The sequence below is a fragment of the Balaenoptera physalus genome (genome assembly GCF_965194825.1).
Source record: "Balaenoptera physalus genome assembly, chromosome: 8".
Classification (NCBI taxonomy): Eukaryota; Metazoa; Chordata; class Mammalia; order Artiodactyla; family Balaenopteridae; genus Balaenoptera; species Balaenoptera physalus.
In genome coordinates, this window is record NC_138887.1 from 11,311,427 (window position 1) to 11,330,886 (window position 19,460).

The 19,460-nt window shown below is 41.3% G+C and overlaps 1 protein-coding gene across 6 annotated transcripts in view; it reads left to right on the top strand.

Annotated features, from left to right (window-relative positions):
- Nucleotides 1–19,460, top strand: part of GLI3 (GLI family zinc finger 3) — a 282,524-nt gene that overhangs the window by 158,286 nt on the left and 104,778 nt on the right. For all 6 annotated transcript variants that reach the window (XM_082473399.1, XM_082473401.1, XM_082473400.1 and 3 more), the window contains one exon: nt 6,838–6,943. In XM_082473399.1, the coding sequence (XP_082329525.1) occupies nt 6,838–6,943 (106 nt within the window). The remainder of the gene's footprint in view (nt 1–6,837; nt 6,944–19,460) is intronic.

Below are 19,460 nucleotides of genomic sequence, written 5' to 3' on the forward strand. Positions count from 1 at the left end.
CAGATTGGACACTTCTACTGTAAAGATTTTTTAAGTCACACAAATAGGCATATTGGTATTTCACACATACAGTGTTATCACTCAGAAGCTACGTATCCATGAAGAAAAAAAATGGTGTGTGGTTTTTCTGAGTTGTAAACATTTCTGAGAATTACTTTCTTGGGGTATACTAAGGACAGGGTTTGTCAAACCGTATTCCATAAGGGCCAAAAGAAATATATTAGGTTTTGTGGGCCATGTGTTTCTCTGTTGCAGCTCTCCAACTGTGTCTCTGCAGTTTGCAGTTTGAAGGCAGCCATAAGCAAACGAAATGGCACCTGTATTCCAATAAAACTTTATTTATGAAAACTACCCAGGGGCTTCCCTGGTGGCGCAGTGGTTAAGAATCCTCCTGCCAATGCAGGGGACACGGGTTCGATCCCTGGTCCGGGAAGATCCTACATGCCGCGGAGCAACTAAGCCCACGTGCCACAACTACTGAGCCTGTGCTCTGGAGCCCGCGAGACACAACTACTGAGCCCATGTGCCTAGAGCCCGTGCTCCGCAACAAGAGAAGCCACCTCAATGAGAAGCCCGCGCATCGCAACGAAGAGTATCCCCCGCTCGCCGCAACTAGAGAAAACCCGTGCGTGGCAACAAAGACCCAACACAGCCAAAAATAAATAAAGTAAATAGATTAATTAAAAAAAAAGAAATTTAATTTAAAAACTGCCCGGTGCAGGAGTTTGCCCCCCATAGTGTATGCTCCACAAGTTAAGGTTCCTGCCATGGTATAAAGAGACAAAATAATAGATCTTTTTTTATGCAAGGCATCTATCAGATGTCTCGCGTATACTATAACTGCATTTCCTTAAAACTTGCACCGCATTACAGAGGGTCTTATAAACAAGATGATCTACACTGACGACTCCGGAGATGCTTCCAGCTCCACACAACATGCATGTAGGACTGGAAAGAAGATTCCTGATGCTTCATGAAGCGCTTGCTTCATGGGATGATGCCACCTGGATGTCCAGCAAGTCCACAGCTGGTCCCTTTGGGGTTCCATGCCTTAGAGTCTGCTTATAGCACACCAGCAGGGCCACATGCTTTAGACGTTCCCAGTCAGGCATCCCGGGGCTGTCCTCAGAGGGGCAGATGAGCCCCTTGCTGGCGCTGTGTTATCCACAGACATGTTCCCATCCACAGTATCATCCTGTCCACAGGCAGGAAACACAAGGATGTCTGGATGCGGAGTCAGTCCGGGTGTGGAGTCCGTCCACATGGTGATGTGTTCCTTAGGCCACTGAGCCCTGGAAAAGGTCTTGCAGGTGCCAAGGTAATGATTGGAGACACTCAGCAGGGGGAAGAGGCAGAGATGGCGCTTGGGTGCCACTCCACCATCTCATCGGAGTGGTGAGGGCCCCTGTCTCCCCCTCTTGAGACCTCTCCTTTGATAGATGCTGGATGATTCCTTTGGTTTTGGCATAGTGGATGTTGCCCACATTGGGTTTTAACATTTCTACTGATGGCAGGCGATTGAGTGAATTGGAGGGGACTGGACATTCCTACAGGCAGGGCTGACCCCAGTGACAAGAAAAATCATCTCTAGTGCAGGTCTAGAATAAATTCCAAAATCAGTGAACAGATGACTTCAGGATTTAAATAAGCCAGGAGAATTTATGCCCTGGGCGGTTTACTCTTGTGGGTCCTCCTGTACTGTTTCCTGGGCACTTTCAGGGCACTTTCAGGCCACTCAGATATCATTTGGTGAATTACTCCTTCAGGGCCCAAACGGAGCGGCCTTTGATCTCTCTTTTTTAATCTACAATTTCTGTATGTAAATTTCAAACCTTAAAAGACAGTTTCCCAGAATGGCATCCGAGAGATCTCATAGCCTGAGGATATTAAAACTATTTCTTGGGAGAAGGATGCAACAACTGAAGATAAACCTCCAAGTGTCTCTTCCTGGCTACAGGTTTTTTATGATCAACCCAGGCTGTTGTGAGGAGACCTAAAAATCAATGCCTCCCATTCCTAATGAGAGGCTCACCGCACAGCCTCATGACAGCCAGCATGAAGTCGAATCCTGACAACGATACCCAGCGCAAATATTGTTACTATGCATTTCAATTTAAACATGTGTCAAGCCAGTTACATATTTATGGGGTTTAAAGACTCTTCCACTCGTGCCTAGGATAATAGGCACTCTGCAAATCTCCGTTTAGTCTAAGAGGAATTTGGTCCAATAGTCAAACCTCTTGCGAGTCTGTAATAAATCATCTTTGCAACCCAAAGTTGACTGCTTCCCACAGCTCCTCAGACTTACCCCACCTGGTAGAATTTTAATTCCTTCAGTAAAATTGATTCCCCCAGTTCTGCACATTATTCTCCCTGTCTTCCATTTAGCCCGTTAGTTTGCTGACAGCAGAGTACACAGCACTTAGCAGCTGGTTTGTGGAACCATCAGTCAGGAAATTGTATGATAAATAGGAGGGAGCCAGGTTTAGTGGCACTTCCTTCTGCTTCAGCAGTTTTTGCCCGACTTTGGAAAAGTCATCATGTGGTGTTTTGTCAAGGGCCAGAGCAGGAGATGGCTGCGGTGCGGTGACTTATTACACATACCCCTGAGTTACAATGCTCTGCAGCTGTGCCGCTCATGTGTAAATAATAAACCGGGAGGTGGGTAATTATGGCGGCTGCTGGCGACACGGGCCTGTTCTCGTCCTGTGGGTTTTCTTGGACAGCTTCTTGGGCTCGTGATGGAATATACTGCGGTCTTCCGCATAGAAACGACCAGCTGAGATGCAAGGGAAGCACTCCATGTTTGAGGAGTCGCAAGCACTTTTCTTTTTTTGAGAGGTGTGTTGGGATTAATGTCATGTGATGCCACATATGTTAAAGGACATGCTCGTCCTGCTTTTTATTCTTCGTTTTTACTGTTAAGCTGTGGTCAAGCGTGTCTTGAATTGGAAGAGGGCTGTTCCATTGCGTTTACCAGAAAGCGGCTTAAGAGGTGTGATTTCCACTGATAACTGACATGAGGTATAATTGTTCGCACAGACTTTATGGGTCCAGGAGACCAATAGTTATTTTAGTTATTTTCAACTAAATCGAGAAGGAAACAAATAGAAATAAAAATGCTTAAACTAAAATCAGATGTCTATGATGAAATCAGACCATATCCATATTTTTTGGCTCTTTATTTAACCTGATTCCAGAATGTGGAATTCATAAATTTCCTTGGGACATAAACAAACACTTGGAGTAAACAGTGCTGCAAGATGCATCACATACTTTCATTCAGAATTAACTTTTAAACTCGCAAAATACACTCAACAGTGAGAAATGACTACCAAATGCCCCAGTAATTCCTAACCCTCACCCTCACCCTAACCCTAACCCTAACTCTTTTCTCTTAAATATTTTTTCAATGCTTGGTCATTTTCTCTCTCATTCTGAAAGAAAGACAGAGGGTGAGAGAGAGAGAGAAAGAGAGAGACAGTGAATTTAAATCCTGTTAATTTCTTAAAAATAAAAGGATGGCAGTGCCTTTAAATATCTGTAATAATCTTGTAGTTTTCCTTGGGGTAAAGATTTATACTGCTTGGGTACATGCTTTTGATTTTATTGAGTTATGTGCCTGGTTTTCACCCCCTGTGCATATAATCTTTGCAATGTTATTATAAACACTCATATAAAAAATAATGACTGTTACTTCCTGGATATATGAGGCATATATTGAAGGTAGAATAAATTCACACATTTTGAGCCCTTGTGTGTATGAAAAATCTGGATTTGTGCTTCTTCTGAATTCACAGCTGCACCCACATAGAGAAAAGCAGATACAGTTAACACCCACTTATCTGTTGCAGAGAATTTAATCACACAGCACACAGCCAAGAGCCAGGAAGTAAATAAGTGAAAATATCTTCCAACTCTGACATGGTTGTCACAAAGTCCCTCAAAACGCCCTATAAAATGATGTGTGGGAAAAACCTTAGGAGGTGTGTCAGATGGTATGAATGCTTAATTTACACCCAGTTCTAATAGGTTTATTCCTCCGGTTTCCAAGAGCCCATGACACGTGTTAAGTTTGAAGTCCGCTGGAAGCAACCTTGTTCGAATCAGCAGTGACCACTAACAGGGGAAGAAGAGAAAGAACTACGCTTGAGTCTGCTGGCCATCTCCCTGACCCCCGATCCCCGTGACCTCTCATCCACCTGACCCCGAATGCCAATGATTCATTTGGACCTGTTCGAAATTTAAAATCAGGAAACATTCACTGAGTAGGTGTCAGACTTTCAGACTCATGCAAAAGATGACTCCACTCACTTTTACGTTGTTTTAGGAAGGATACGTCATTTTCTAACAAAATGGTTAAATGGAATAGGACATTTGGGCTCTGCAGGACATTGCTGGGTAAACTTTTCAACTTAGCACACAAACTATCAAGATTTGTGTTACCAAAAAAAAAAACAATTCCAACATCGTCTCATATTAAATCCTAAGAGGTGCATTTAAAATAGAAATGAGTTTTTCGTATGGACTTTATAAAATGTATAAAGTGTGATCAGGCAGTCAGCACATCGCTCACCTGTTGAATTTGCAGCATTGCTGTGACAATGATGAGACATTACTGAGATATTTCCTTTTCTCCCTTGTATCGCTCCCTCCCTGCTTTACCGTATAACAAGCACAAAATGCAGTGAGTAATTGACATTTTCAGTGCCGTGGAACCTCTTCTTCTGGGTTCTAAATCTGGTGGAATTTAGCTTTGGATGCCTCCATAGTGCTGTCAGTGCTATAATGCTGTACATTGATAGTTTTTCTCTCTTATTTTTTTCTCCTAATCATATTCTTAGATTCTCAAAGGAAGGCAACAGGGGCAAAGTCTCAAGAAAGGAAAGTAAGACATCCTAATTATTTTTTTTTAAAGCTCTTTTGTTTACATTCTGAAAGATGCTTGTTGAAGAAAATTTGGAAAAAAGAGAAACGTATAGGGAGGAAAATGAAAACCACTTGAATTCAACAAGCACATGTATAATGGTCACCCCCGGGACTTAAGGAGGTTCACAGTGGGAGGTGCAGTCACACCCTAATCTGTGTTTGACACACCCGCTCCCCTGCCCCACGTGGAGGTTCTGTGTCACTTTTTCCAGCCATCGCTCAGAGCCTGTTTGCAGGGCGTCATTTGGAATTGCTTTTGCCGCCTACTACACTAGGCAAAATCTTCAGACTTTTGGTAGAAGCTCAAAGCCCTTCTGAGGCACGTTTGGTGTACACATCAATTCCTGGGACTGTTTTGAGGAACAGCAGCGTGATAGGTACATGCAGGCTTCCAGGACGACCACACGTGGAAGGTAACATTTGCAGCACGAGTTCCGAGTTCCTGTATATTTGCTGTCTTATCGGGCTCTGAGCCGTGGAGGCTCACCTCCTGATTTTGGACTTCTTTACTGCTTCTTGAAACTTGGGAAAAACCTTAGTATCAGTGGTGCTTCTCACGGTAAAACCTGGTAAAACTATTTTCAGTTCTTGCAGTGAATCACTATTTAGAAAAAAAAGTTTATTTTCAGATTTGTCAGAGATAATCAGGGCAAGTAAATGGAGGTAGAAGAACTATTTTAAGTACGTGCATACACGGGAGCCCCAAAACAGTGATGACTGAGAGCGGGAGGGGAGGCTGGTGTGGGTCCCAGGGGAATGCTGGGGCTGCAGGGAAGGAACCTTCAGTTTGCGCCAAACCGCCCTCTGTCAGGCCATGTAGCATTTCTCTGGCCAGCCTATAGATTTGCTGCCCCTGTGTTGGGATTCCGGAGGCCTGACCTAGAACAAGAAGGAGGGGGAGCATGCATTTAAAATTTTAAAAAGTGTGTGTGTGTGTGTGTGTGTGTGTGTGTGTGTGTGTGTACACGTGCCATGCATTCTAGCAGGGACTTTTGTTTTTTTATTTAACATCTTTATTGGAGTATAATTGCTTCACAATGCTGTGTTAGTTTCTGTTGTACGACAAAGTAAAAGAGTCATATGCATACACATGTCCCCATATCCCCTCCCTCTTGAGCCTCCCTCCCACCCTCCCTATCCCACCCCTCTAGGTGGACACAAAGCACCGAGCTGATCTCCCTGTGCTATGCAGCTGCTTCCCACTAGCTATCTATTTTACGTTTGGTAGTGTACATATGTCCATGCCACTCCCTCACTTCGTCCCAGCTTACCCTTCCCCCTCCCCGTGTCCTCAAGTCCACTCTCTACATCTGCGTCTTTACTCCTGTCCTAGCAGGGACTTTTGAACATGACTCTTTTCCTTACAAAGCATCATGGGTATGGGAGAAATGAAAGCTAGTAGTGATATTACGTCTTTGTCTAAAACTCACTTGACAGTGTCATTTTAAAATTAAAAAGTGGGGAATTCCCTGGCGGTCCAATGGTTAGGACTCTGTGCTTTCACTGCCGGGGGCCCGGGGTTCAATCCCTGGCTGGGGAACTAAGATCCCGCAAGCCGTGTGGCAAGGCCAAAAATAAAACATAAAAATAAAAAAGTGTTTTGGAGTCTGTTCCTCTTGGCTTCGTGGCGGCCCTTGCCCTCTGGCCGGCCTCCTGCCGGGTAGGAGCACGTGTTGTTTCTCTTTCTTGCTTTCCTGCCTGCGTTCAAGTTGCATTCAGAGGCTTTACTGCCTCCGGTGCTGATATTAGTATCTGCTTGGTTCTGAACTGTGAAGAATTCTTCCACAAATTCTTCAGGTAGATTCAGCATCAGTTGTGAAGACGGTGTTAGCGGTGTCGTTTCATGGATTGGCATTCCATTTCAGAGTGTTCCATTTATACAGGCTGTATACTTTCTTTCTTTTTCAGACCCTCCTCATCTCTTTCCTGCATTCCATCCTCCTGTACCCATCGATGCAAGACACCATGAGGGCCGTTACCATTACGATCCGTCTCCGATCCCTCCGTTGCATGTGTAAGTATTACAACTTTACCTGTCAAAGAAATAGCACAAAATACTGGCTTTCACCATCTCAGGATTTTTGTTACCAGCACAGCTACTGGGCTTTGAAGATGTGATAGAAGTCTAAGATTTACTTTTGAAATACAGCAAGCTTATATGTTCCTGCACTCACTGAAGCAAATCCCCGCTGCTTCCTGAAGAATGCCTGTCACACTAGGTGGCTGGCAAGTATTTCTTATATAGTTTTGCTGACATGTGTTCCGTGGGCTGTAAATACTAAATTAAAAAATTGGGCCTAATGGAAGGTTACCACTCAGGATATGCATTTGGTCGAGAGTGGGTGTGAAGTTTTTCATGCTCCAATTTCTGTTACGGGAAAGTCCTGTTCCAGGGATCACTGATGCATCGTAATGAAATTTTCATGGTAAATTTTCATAGCCCCTGTGTTGTGTACACCAACGGTCACTTGATTGATGGGAATGTCACCCAAACAAAATGGCAAATGTGATCGAGCACATAGTTTACACAAAGATAAAAGGAGAGAATGGGGGTAATAACATACATTGGAAAAGGAAGAAAAGCCAAATATCATATATGAGGCTAAAAAAGAAATGATACAAATGAACTAATTTACAAAACAGAAACAGACTCCCAGACCTAGAAAACAAACTTATGCTTAACCAAAGGGGAAAGGTGCAGGGGAGGGATAAATTGGGAGTTTGGGATTGACGTATACACGCTCCTATATTTAAAATAGATAACCAACAAGGACCTACTGTATAGCACAGGGAACTCTGCTCAGTATTCTGTACTAACCTAAATGGGAAAAGAATTTGAAAAAGAATAGGTACATGTATATATATAAATGAATCACTTTGCTGTACTCCTGAAACTAACATGACATTGTTAATTAACTATACTCCAATATAAAATAAAAATTAAAAAAGAAAAAAAGGAAGAAGAAAATCTCCTGGAAATTAATGTGATCTTACTCAGGTTAGGGGGGAAAGAAGATCAGGTAGTCAGGATAGCCCTCACCTAAACTAAAATGGTCTTCGTTTGCAGAAAACTGATATATACTATAACAAGGGGAGTCAATCTTTGGGAGCTGCTGACCCTTATGAATGGCCTTGATTTTACATTTAGTCATATCTGGTAATCACCCTTCATTCTGAGAGAGTAAAGTTAGAAAAGCCCAAATAATACTTTGAAGAATACTGCTAGTTATTTGGATGGTAGATTGCATCTCCATGGCTATTAGTTACATCTGTGTAATTACATATACGCCAAAGAAAAATGAAGTTGTTTTAAAACAAGTCCTCCTCTGTGAACAGAATTAATTGATATTAACAACCCTAACTATATGCCCAAGTACACATATAATATTTTACCCACAGTTTTTTGGATCCATCTCCCATTACTGACTTGTAATTTCAGAGCAGATTTGCCTGGAGGTAAGTCATAAATCTGTGTTCAGATTTCTATAAGCATTAAAGGAGAAGTGGATATTTAGGGAGAGAGAATGCAGAAACTTGTGACTTATTCTTCAACTTTTCACTAGAACACAAGTAAGTATTTACAGGCTTCTGAAGCCTGGTAAAAATACACTCAAATAAAACCAAGATGCCAATTTAAAGCCCCCTAATACAAAGGGAAGGAAATTACAATTTCAGGCCGAAAACTGCTATGGAATTCATCCTGTTCTACCAAAGTTTTGCAGTACAGATGGGACCACAAGGGTCTCAGACGAGGATCTGCCCTGTGGTACAGAGCCAGCAAGGGCCCACCGGGCCTGGGAGATGCAGACAGCTGATTTCTCCCAGACTCCAATCTCTGAAGTGATGAAGTAATTTAAATCAGATTTTCTATGGGATTTCAGAGTGCCTCACTCTTAAAAAATCATCTTATAGAGAAATTTCAAAAAATGAGTTTATATGATAGAATGAACTAGTTCCTCTGTGTTCATTATGGTTTGCCTTGTAATTAAATTCAAATATGAATTTATCAGTAAAAATCACAAATCTTGGTTCTTTGGCAGAATGTAAGAACAGCAAGCCCTCGTGTAGATCACACTGTATGTTCTAGACCCTAATTGCTGTATCTAAAGAATTAGCTCGCTAGAGATAAAAACACCACAGGATAAGGCAGGTCAAGTTTGGAGAATCCTAGGGGAGAGGGTTGCAATTTCTACAGGACTGCTGAGCAGGGATTTTTATAGATTTTAATATAGTCAACCCTTTGTGTCTTCCGGTTCTGCATCTGAGGGTTCAACCAACCTTGGATTGAAAATATTGAAGAAGAAAATTCCAGAAAGTTCCAAAAAGCAGAACTCGAATTTGCAGCACACTGGCAACTATTTACAGAGCATTTCCATTGTATTAGGTATTATAAGTAATCTGGAGGTGATTTAAAGTATCCAGGAGGATGTTCATAGGTTATACGCAAATACTTTGCCATTTAATATAAGGGATTTGAGGATCCACGGATTTTGGTATCCGTGAGGGTTGTGGAACCAATGACCTTCAGATACCGAGGGATGGTCCTACTTCCTGCTTTTTCAGCCAAGCTTTAGGATAATTTTGCAGCAATTGACTAAATTGTTCTCTAGCTGCCTAAATGTTTAGTTACCAAAGATTCATGATGTAAGGCTTGTAGATAATCCTGAGCCTCCCAACACACGTTCTGGAGGTGTTAGGGGAATGTCATTGCTGGGCACAGAGCGTGGTGAGCATGTGCTTTGTGGTCTCCTGGGACTGCTCGGCATAGCGGGGTCCTGGGTGGAGACACTGAGCTTATGGAGTAGGCTCTGGGAAGCTGGGGTCAGTCTCACCTCTGTGCTTTTATAATGTGACATTCTCTCTGTATTACCCTCAGTGGTCTTCCCTCCCTGCATGGCAAACGCTGGTTAAACTCCTCACCCTCAAGGCCTAATTCAAAATCACCTCTGCTGGCTGTCCCAGAGGCTGTTCCTCAGAGAACCTTGTGTGCCTTTATCGCAGCCGAATCCTCTTGCCTGGTCAATTATTGTTTAGCGGTCACTGCCCCTGCTAGATTTGCGGGCATTGCCTAACCCTTGGCCAGGCACTTAGTAAAACAAGCTCAGTAGACCTTCAAGGTGTCCAGTCTGGGAAACAGTGGACCAGCACTCAGAGAGCTTGACTCCCAATCTTGCTCTGTGCTGGGAACTGGCAACTTACAATTTCCATATATTGGTTTCATTCTGTGGAAATGAAGTTACCTGCCTTGCCCGACTCTCCAGATCGCAAATCCAAGAGTTCAATGAAATCGCGTTCTTGTGAGTGCCCTTGAAAGCAGGATGCTCTAAGCAAATGTCGAAAGTTAGCATCGTGACAATTGGGGGCGTGACAAATATTGAGATTCTCTTCTGGCCTGGCTCAATCCTGAATCCCTGGGATGCTTTGGCACCTTCTGTGATGCAAATGTAGCTGCCTGTGATCAGATCATTTTGGGCGTGGAGGTTAATCTAGGCAAATATAGCTTGGTTACTGAAATCTTAAAAGCACATCTTTGCCAAGGGGCTAAAGCAGTAGCCTGGAAAAATAAAATGATTTTATCTAGAAGTTGAATTCCAAAATGCTTGTTTTATAATTAGCTTCTAGAAAATGAGATCAAGTGAGCTTACGGAGTTTTTAGAATAAATATTTTTAATTATAAATAGACAACATTTGGGGATATTCTCATTGTTTCATACACATGATTGTTCTTCTGGCGCCAGCTTCAAAAATTAAATTGTAAGTCTCTTGAAACAGGATGTGTGTTGGTGATGGAAATGCCAACAGGTCTCTGTTTAGAAGGATGGCAGACACTGCGATAATTATGCTATCATATCCTATCATTAATGATTCTATTGAAAGAGGTTTGTAAATTGCTCCTCTTTTTAGATAAACCACCCTATATTAAGGCGTCAATGATATGGTGCGGAATTAAATTAGAATCTCAGAAAATGAAATATGCTCTGTATTAGCTGTTTGACACTTAATTTGCCTCTGAATGAGTACAGGAAATCACAAATTAACCTGCCTTTGTTTTTCCAACCATGGCTTATTAGGTGTTAGAACAACTGCAATTACAGCCTAATAATAACCACCAAGCCTTATAAATATGTACGGAAATGCGTCAGTTTGTGTTAAAGAACCCAGTTTGTTAAATGGAATGCCTTTAGCTTACCCGACTTACTCTCACAGTGTTCTCCAGAGTTTATGGTTAGGCAGTGTAGACGGAGTATAGACATTTAAATTCTTCCAAATACAGTACTGGAAATAATGTTAGAATTTATTAGTATTTCCTTTCTTAACTCAAAATCATGAATTCAGATGTGGGATTTCTAAGTGGGACATGGAATGTCAGTGTCATCTTTCCCTGAGTTGTCATGTAAAGGTTGTCAGAGAAATGTATGATTCCTGCATTACGTGTATTTAATTTAAGTAGTTTGAAAATTAAGAGACACTGGATATGGGGAATTTTCCCTTTTCTTCTGAAAGTTATTCTCCCCTGAATTCACCAGAACTTATGTTCAGTAGCTAATTGGAGTGTCTCGTTCTCTCTCAAATCATTTGCTTTGACCACAGAGTCCATGTTTTATTAAGCCATGTAGAAAAAAGTACAATGTTTTAGAAAACTATCAATGAGTATATTTTATTATGTTGCTGAGATCGTTCGGAGCGTTAGTGATAGAACCTGAATCTGTAGCCACATAGTCGAGGCAGAAATTTCATGTGGTTATTTCTACTCCTTGGTCTTCTCTCTGCTTCCTGCTCTGCGTTGTCTCCATCAGGGCTGTGGGGTTGCAGAACTCCAGGAGCTATTGTTGTAACCTACGGGAATTGATGGTGTTCTCTAGGCTAAGGCTTACTACTTGTTTTAAAATTCCACTTGGAGACTCAGACATAGAGAATGGACTTGAGGACACGGGGAGGGGGAAGGGTAAGCTGGGACGAAGTGAGAGAGTGGTATGGACATATATACACTACCAAACGTAAAATAACTAACTAGTGGGAAGCAGCTGCATAGCACAGGGAGATCAGCTTGGTGCTTTGTGACCACCTAGAGGGGTGGGATAGGGAGGGTGGGAGGGAGATGCAAGAGGGAGGAGATATGGGGATATATGTATATGTATAGCTGATTCACCTTGTTATAAAACAGAAACTCACACACAATTGTAAAGCAATTATACTTCAATTAAGATGTTGAAAAAAATAAAATAAAATAAAAAAATAATAAATTTAAAAAATAAAATAGAATAAAATTCTACTTGGTAATTCAGACAATGGGAATATTATATCCCTCGCCCCTAGAAACAGTTGTATTTTCAAGTGACTACTTTCACGTTAATGAAGAAAGCACTCTTTCTCTTGCATTTTGAGTGTGTGCTTTTTTTCCTTTGCTTTAGTGTTAGAATGCATTTAAGCACGCTTACTTTTGAAAGTAATTTTTTTGTTTGTTTTGTTTTGTCTTGTGGCCGCACCGCACGGCACGCAGGATCTTAGTTCCCTGACCAGGGATCGAACCCGTGCCCCCGTGCAGTGGAATCACAGAGTCTTAACCACTGGACCGCCAGGAAAGTCCCCAAAATATCGATCTTTTACATACAGGTTTTTTGAGCCAAAGTTTCCTCATTTATGGACCACTATGAATTTCAGACTGTCCATTTGCTTCTGCTGAGCTTGGCAATTCATTTTTCAAAGCAGGATCAGCCTCAGTTACTAATGTATTACAATAATTCGAGCCCCACAGATCTTGCCAGTGGAGCCGAGGGCTACCCTTGTCTCGTGCTGTGGATGCGGGCAGCACCGCATCCCGAGCTGCATCCCAGGCCAGCGCTCTGACCGTCTGTCACACTTCACCATCCACTTAACTAATTCAGTTTACAAAATCATCTTCATCTCTTCTCTCCTGGGGGAACTGAGCACTGTTCTCATGTTCTCTTCTACTCGGCAGCTCTTTCTTCTCTTAGTGGAGTCAACGTGCCTCTTTCCAAGGCTGCCTGACTCACTGGAATTATTTCACCGAAGTATGATAGAGCTGCTCCTCCCACTCAAAGTGGTCCACTTCGTGGCGCCTGGGGAGAGGGCAGGACGCGGTAGATCATTAATATGAGCTGGGAGAGAGGGGGATTTGGAAATAAATGAGGCTCCCCCCCGCCGCCACCATGGTTATGACTGCCTTTTAGGGTTCCGAGCGGGGAGACTAGTAGCAAGTTTGGAGTATGAATAAATACATTTCTTTCCAGACAGAGTAAACTCTAAAAAAAGATAGAGTATTATGGTAAAAGCTTAGAGAAAGAAAGAGGAAGTGGATGACCAGAACTACTACTCAGTTCCCCACCCCCCACCACCCCCCCCACCCCCCCCTACCCCCGTCCTCTCCTCCCTCCCTCCCTGGATTCAGCACCTTGTGTGAGAGTTGCTTAGTGGGAATTCATCTAATCCTTATTCAAAAGCAGCCTTCACTCTAGCCATCTACTTAAAACTTGGTGATGGGCTCATAGTACATAATAGTGATTCCATTATTTTCATTCACAGGGAAAGCCTCCAGTAAAATGTAGAGATTGAGCAAAACCTTGTATTTGTATTTGGGGGCATAACTTGTTTGGACTATTTTAATAGTACAATTTAAAATTAACACAGGCAAGCCCTTTTCCCCCGTGTTTGTGCTCTACCGTAAACGTTATTGAGACCGATAAAGTGTGATGACATATCAGATTTCAGGCATACCTTGTTTTAGTGTGCTTTGCAGATATTTAATTTTTTTACACATTGAAGGTTTCTGGAGACCCTGTATTGAGCAAGTCTATGGATACGTCTTTCCAACGGCGTTTGCTCACTGATAGTTCGCATTTTTTAGCAATAAAATATTTTTTAATGAAGCCATGCACATTGGCTTTTTCTTAGACATAATGCTTTTGCACACATAATAGACTACAGTATATTGTAAACATAACTTTTATATGCACTGGGAAACCAAAAATTCATGTGACGCGCTTTAGTGCGATATTTGCTTTATTATGGTCTGGAACCGAACCCATAATATCTCCCAGGTAGGCCTGTACATCAAATACTGTAGCTAACATTTTGTAACACTCACCTCCACCCTCCAAAATAAGAAAAGAAAAAAAGACTAGAAAAGAGAAGAAAAAAAAATGAACTAGGTTATAATCACATCTCTTGGGGGCAAAGACCACCTGTGTATGTCTTTGCATTTGCTAGACTGAGCCCGTGCCTTTGCAGAGTGGCTCCTGGATAAATATTGTTTTCCATGGTGATAATGGGCTGTCCTTTTTTAGGTCAGTACAGGATGACTGCCATCTTCTTTCTTTTGTTTTCGTTGGTTTACTTTGGTAGGGTGTGTCACCTCATGCCAACAAAGCTAGCACACTGAGGACTCAAAATCAAAAGCTCGATTCCTTCTGAAGATGATGTTAATATAAATACCTACCGCAGTGTCAGATGCTCTCCACTGCCAAATGAATTCCCCGATATTAAATTAGTTACTGGTTGTGAAGGTCTGAGGTCACCTTATGTGACTAGGTACCATTGAACTTAATAGCTGCTTCTCAGGCCCCTCATGTGGCAATAAAATTAATGAAATTAGCAATCTTTAATTGATAATGTAATATGAATACCAAAATTCCAAATATAAGGGGGAAAAAGAAATGACTAGACCATTCACATAAAAAATATAATAATGGCCATAACTGACATTTTTGACTACTTACTGTGGGCACAATTTTAGAAACTTTACAAAACTATCTCATGTAGTACTTAGAATATTCAGCCCTAGGATGGAGTTATTATCACTAGCCTCCTTTCTAAGATATGGAAACCTTGACACAGAGAAGTTAATGGTTGTGCCATTATTTAAACCTAGACATCAGACACTACACTCCTTGCACTTGACTTTCATCCTCTGCTCATGAAAACGAACGCTGGGGCCTTTGGTGCTCTAGTTTCTACTTACTGGATGAGCCCAAATAATTCTAACAGTACCTGATAGGAAATTTTCAGTGTCACTGGCTGTCATCGTGTTCTGCAGAATTCTAAGATAGGAACATGGCAGTGAGGAGAAGAGCTGGAAAAAGCCTTGTCTGTAGCAAAACAAAACAAAATAAGATAGATACACATCAAGGTTTGCTACCGTGGAACTTGTGACCCCCAACAGCTGGACGTATAAATGTCCAGCTACATGGAGTATTGGGTGAATTGTGATTCATCCACTTGGTAGAATATTGAAAAAAAACAGTAGCATTTGAGAAGACCATATGAAAACATGGATAAATAATGGTCAGTGATTACAGCTGTGTACCCTATAAAATGTAAGCCATGTTGGATGAGATCACAACATGTATCTGCCTGGAACCTGCTCCCCTTAGACGTCTATGGCTTGCTCCCTTACTTCGTACATTTCCCTGCACAGACGGCTCCTTATCAGAGAGGTCTTCCATGAATAACCATCTAATGAACAGGGATTGGCAGACTATGGCCTGTGAGCCAAATTCAGCCCATGGCTTGTTTTATTGGAATCCGGTGACTGCCGCTTATTTACTATTGTCTATGGCAGCTTTAGCAATCAAGGGCAGAGATGAGTAGCTGAGATAAAGGACATGGCCCGAAAAGCCTAAAATACAAAATTTCCCAAGGCCTGATCTAAAAGAACACCCCCTTTCTAGCCTCACTACCCCCTTTCTCTGCCTTACTTTCCTTTTTTTAATAAGTGATGCCATGCACCATATTTTCGACTTTCAGGCTTTCCCACTGCTATTCCCAACATTTCTTGTTGCATATCATATCAGTTCACAAAAAAAGAAAATAAGTCTTATTGTTTGGGTATCATTTCTCATGATCCACTGAAAAAATGTAAAGTCTGCCTCATTTTCAAGCACTACCGTAGACCACCTACATCCACAGTTCCCAGTCTAAGTATGAAAATATTGGTGAGCTTCAATCCCTAAACTTTAAAAATTTTAATGAGCTGGCGGTATCAATCCAGATGAACCCACACACACTTTACTTTGCATTAAGAAATGAACATGAAGCAAATAAATGGTACTCCAAGGGCATACTACATTTTTCTGTTTTGCAATATTCCTTTCTTTAAAAAAAAAATGATTGAAGCATAGTTGATGTACAGTGTGTTAATTTCTGCTGTACAGCAAAGTGATTCAGTTGTACATATATAGACATTCTTTTTCATATTCTTTTCCATGATGGTTTATCACAGGATATTGAATATAGTTCCCTGTGCTCTACAGTAGGACCTTGTTGTTTATCCATCCTATGTAGAATAGTTTTGTCTTGCAATATTTCTAATGACTGAAATATTGAATTCGGTCATTGGTTACAGAGAAAGCAGGCCCTAATTATAGTGCATATTCAGAGAGTCTGAGAGCCAGCTTCTTGGATAAATTCCTGTGTTCTTTGTGCTGGGCTCAGCAGTCCGGCCGGGAGCAGATATTGACTGAAGGTATTCACGGCCACTGAACCGGAAGCTGCCAGCTCTATAGAGCCTGCCGTCCAGCCTGTTGCAAGGGGCCTGGGGGGCACTGGGCTGTAACAGACTTTTCTCTTTGTGTACAATGCTTCCACTCATGTTAAGCCTGGCTTCAAAGAAAACAGAAATTTACTGCCATCGTTGTATTTAGTTTTCAAAGTATGCATTGGAGAAAATTGAACTTTCACAGAATTTGTCCCAACGGGAAGGCACTTTCCGGTTAGTTTTTAGGTGATAAATACCACCCAAACCCAAGCTGCCTGCAGTTCTTCCTCTGTGGCCATCCCTCCCTCACTTAGGTAACAGAACCTGCTTTTTCCAAACCTAAACAAAGACATGCCATTTCCTATAGCCGCTCAGCAGGCTGAGTTCATTTCAGACCCTTCCCCAGGGGAACAAAGGCTGGGGACACAGGGCGGCCTGTCACTCACTTCTTTTTGTTATTGCTGCATCCCCACCCCTGCCCCCAGCGAAATTCATACAGAAAAAAAAAAAAAAAAAAAAAACAATGTTCGCAGATTTGTTTCCAGTAACCTGCCTGCTAACTTTTTGAATCCTAAGTAACAAATTAGCTAGATTTTTGCATCTTTGGTCATCTGAGCCAACTAAGCATACTAAAAGGAAAGAGCAAGAGGAAAGTCTGTTTTCAAACTCATCCTCTGAGTCCAAGGGTAGTGATGTGATGTGTTGCAGAACATGCATTAGATAACTATTGAAAAGAAATTTGAAATAAATATATGGACCATTTTTAGTTCTGATGTGATCTTTGTAAGAGGCATATCAGAACAGTAATGGGCATCGTGACATTGCAGTTGGGTAAAAATTAACCAGTTAAATGGCGTATTGGTCCCATGTTTACCTCCTGCTTTAACCCAGCTGAACTGGTGACACTGTATCAATGTTTGTAACACTGGTGTTGAAAAATGTCAAGTGTAATGAGAGATCTATACCCTTCACCTCCGGTCTCTCCTCTCCCACTGTCTCTGTCTGTCTCCCTGGCTCTCTCTCTCTCTCTCCCTCCACACAGCGAGGGGAATTGAACTCAGAAAGGTAAGAAGTGGCAGGAACTGCCTTAGGGCATGAGAGTACAGCCCTCCCTTTGTATCTGTGGGGAATTGGTTCCAGGACCCCCGCTGGATACCAAAATCTAAGGATGCTCAAGTCCCTTATATAAAATGACATGGTGTTAGCATATAACTTATGCAAATCCTCCCATAAACTTCAAATCATCTGTAGATTACTTATAATACCTAATACAATATAGATGTTACATAAATAGTTGCCAGCATGCTGCAACTTCCAAGTTTTGCTTTTTGGAACTTTCCAGAAAATTTTTTTCCCCAAATATTTTCTATCCATGGTTGGTTGAACCCATGGATGTGAAACCCCAGATACAGAGGGCTGACTGTACATTTCCAGTAAAGAAAAAATATAAGGATCTCTAATCCAAAGCTATAGATTTTCTAACATTCAACCACGAATATTCTGGGTAATGAAACATCCCACATGTTTATGAGTTACAGATATTTAAAACTTTCTTATCCAACTACAGAGAGATTATAATTTCATTAAAAATTTTGCCATTGAGACTGTTATAGGGAATAGAAACTTGGCCTCCATCTGAAAATCTAATTCATTAATACCAAAATGAATGAGCGGCAGTTGAAGGCATTCTTTTACAAGTTCACCTGTGAGGGTCCCTCAGCGCTGGTTGCTAGTGGGTACCTGTGAATAGTTCCTAAGGAACCTGACACCGCCCACCCCCCCCCAGGCCCCAGTCATTCCTAAGTAGTAAGAGCTTCTGCCTGAAGGAGTTATATTAACTCAGTGCATTAAATAATTCCCAGGGCCTGACAAGGTTCATGTGTGTCTTCTACTACCTAGAATGAGTTTAGCACTAACCAGAGAATCACCATCTTCCAAATACATTCAAATAGTATTCAAATATTGCCAAGTTCACCAGAAGTGAACAGTGTCTTTATTATGTAAGGTGGGAAAAGAGATGTACTGGCAGTTAAATGACCTGCCAAATGATTTGCAAAACAAATCACCAAACCCTGTTGCTTGAATATGATTTACATTTTGAAGACAGGGTCCAAAGAAAGCATTCCTAGCTTCCTAAAATGCTTCTTGCCTCTATTCAAAGTGATCTCTGACTCCTCCATGGAACAAAATCCCCATCTTCCTAGCATACATGGTTTTCAACATAAACTGTGCACAGCCATGAAAGTTTTCAGAAACAGATTCAAAGGTTAAATCAGGAAAAAAGGCAATCAGACTTCTAAAGAGGTCTCTGATTTTTAAAGGTTTTTCCTACCGTATTTGCCTGGGATATAACAGATGAAAATTAGGATTATATGAGATTGTGTTAATATTAACATTTTGGGTTTCTTTATTTAACGTAAGCATTTTCTGTTATTTCACTATGCACACACACACACACACACACACACATATATACTCACATACATATATACACACACACTATATATATATATATATGCACACTCACATACATATATAAATACACACACACATATACACCCCCCAAACACACATATATATATACTCACATACATATATACACACACGCTATCTATCTATATATATATGCACACTCACATACATATATAAATACACACACACATATACACCCCCAAAACACACATATATATATACTCATATACATATATACACACACACTATCTATATATATTTATATGCTCACATACATATATATACTCATATACATATATACACACACACACTATATATATATATTTACATACTCATATACATATATACACACACTATATATCTCTGTATATTTACATGCTCACATACATATATATATACTCATATACATATATGCACACACACTATATATATATATATTTACATGCTCACATACATATATAAGCACACACACACACACATACACGGTGCTCACGTCTGTCCATTTTCCTCGTGGTCATCTCAGCCCGTCCTGGAGCTTAGCCGATAAAAGACTGCATGATCCTCT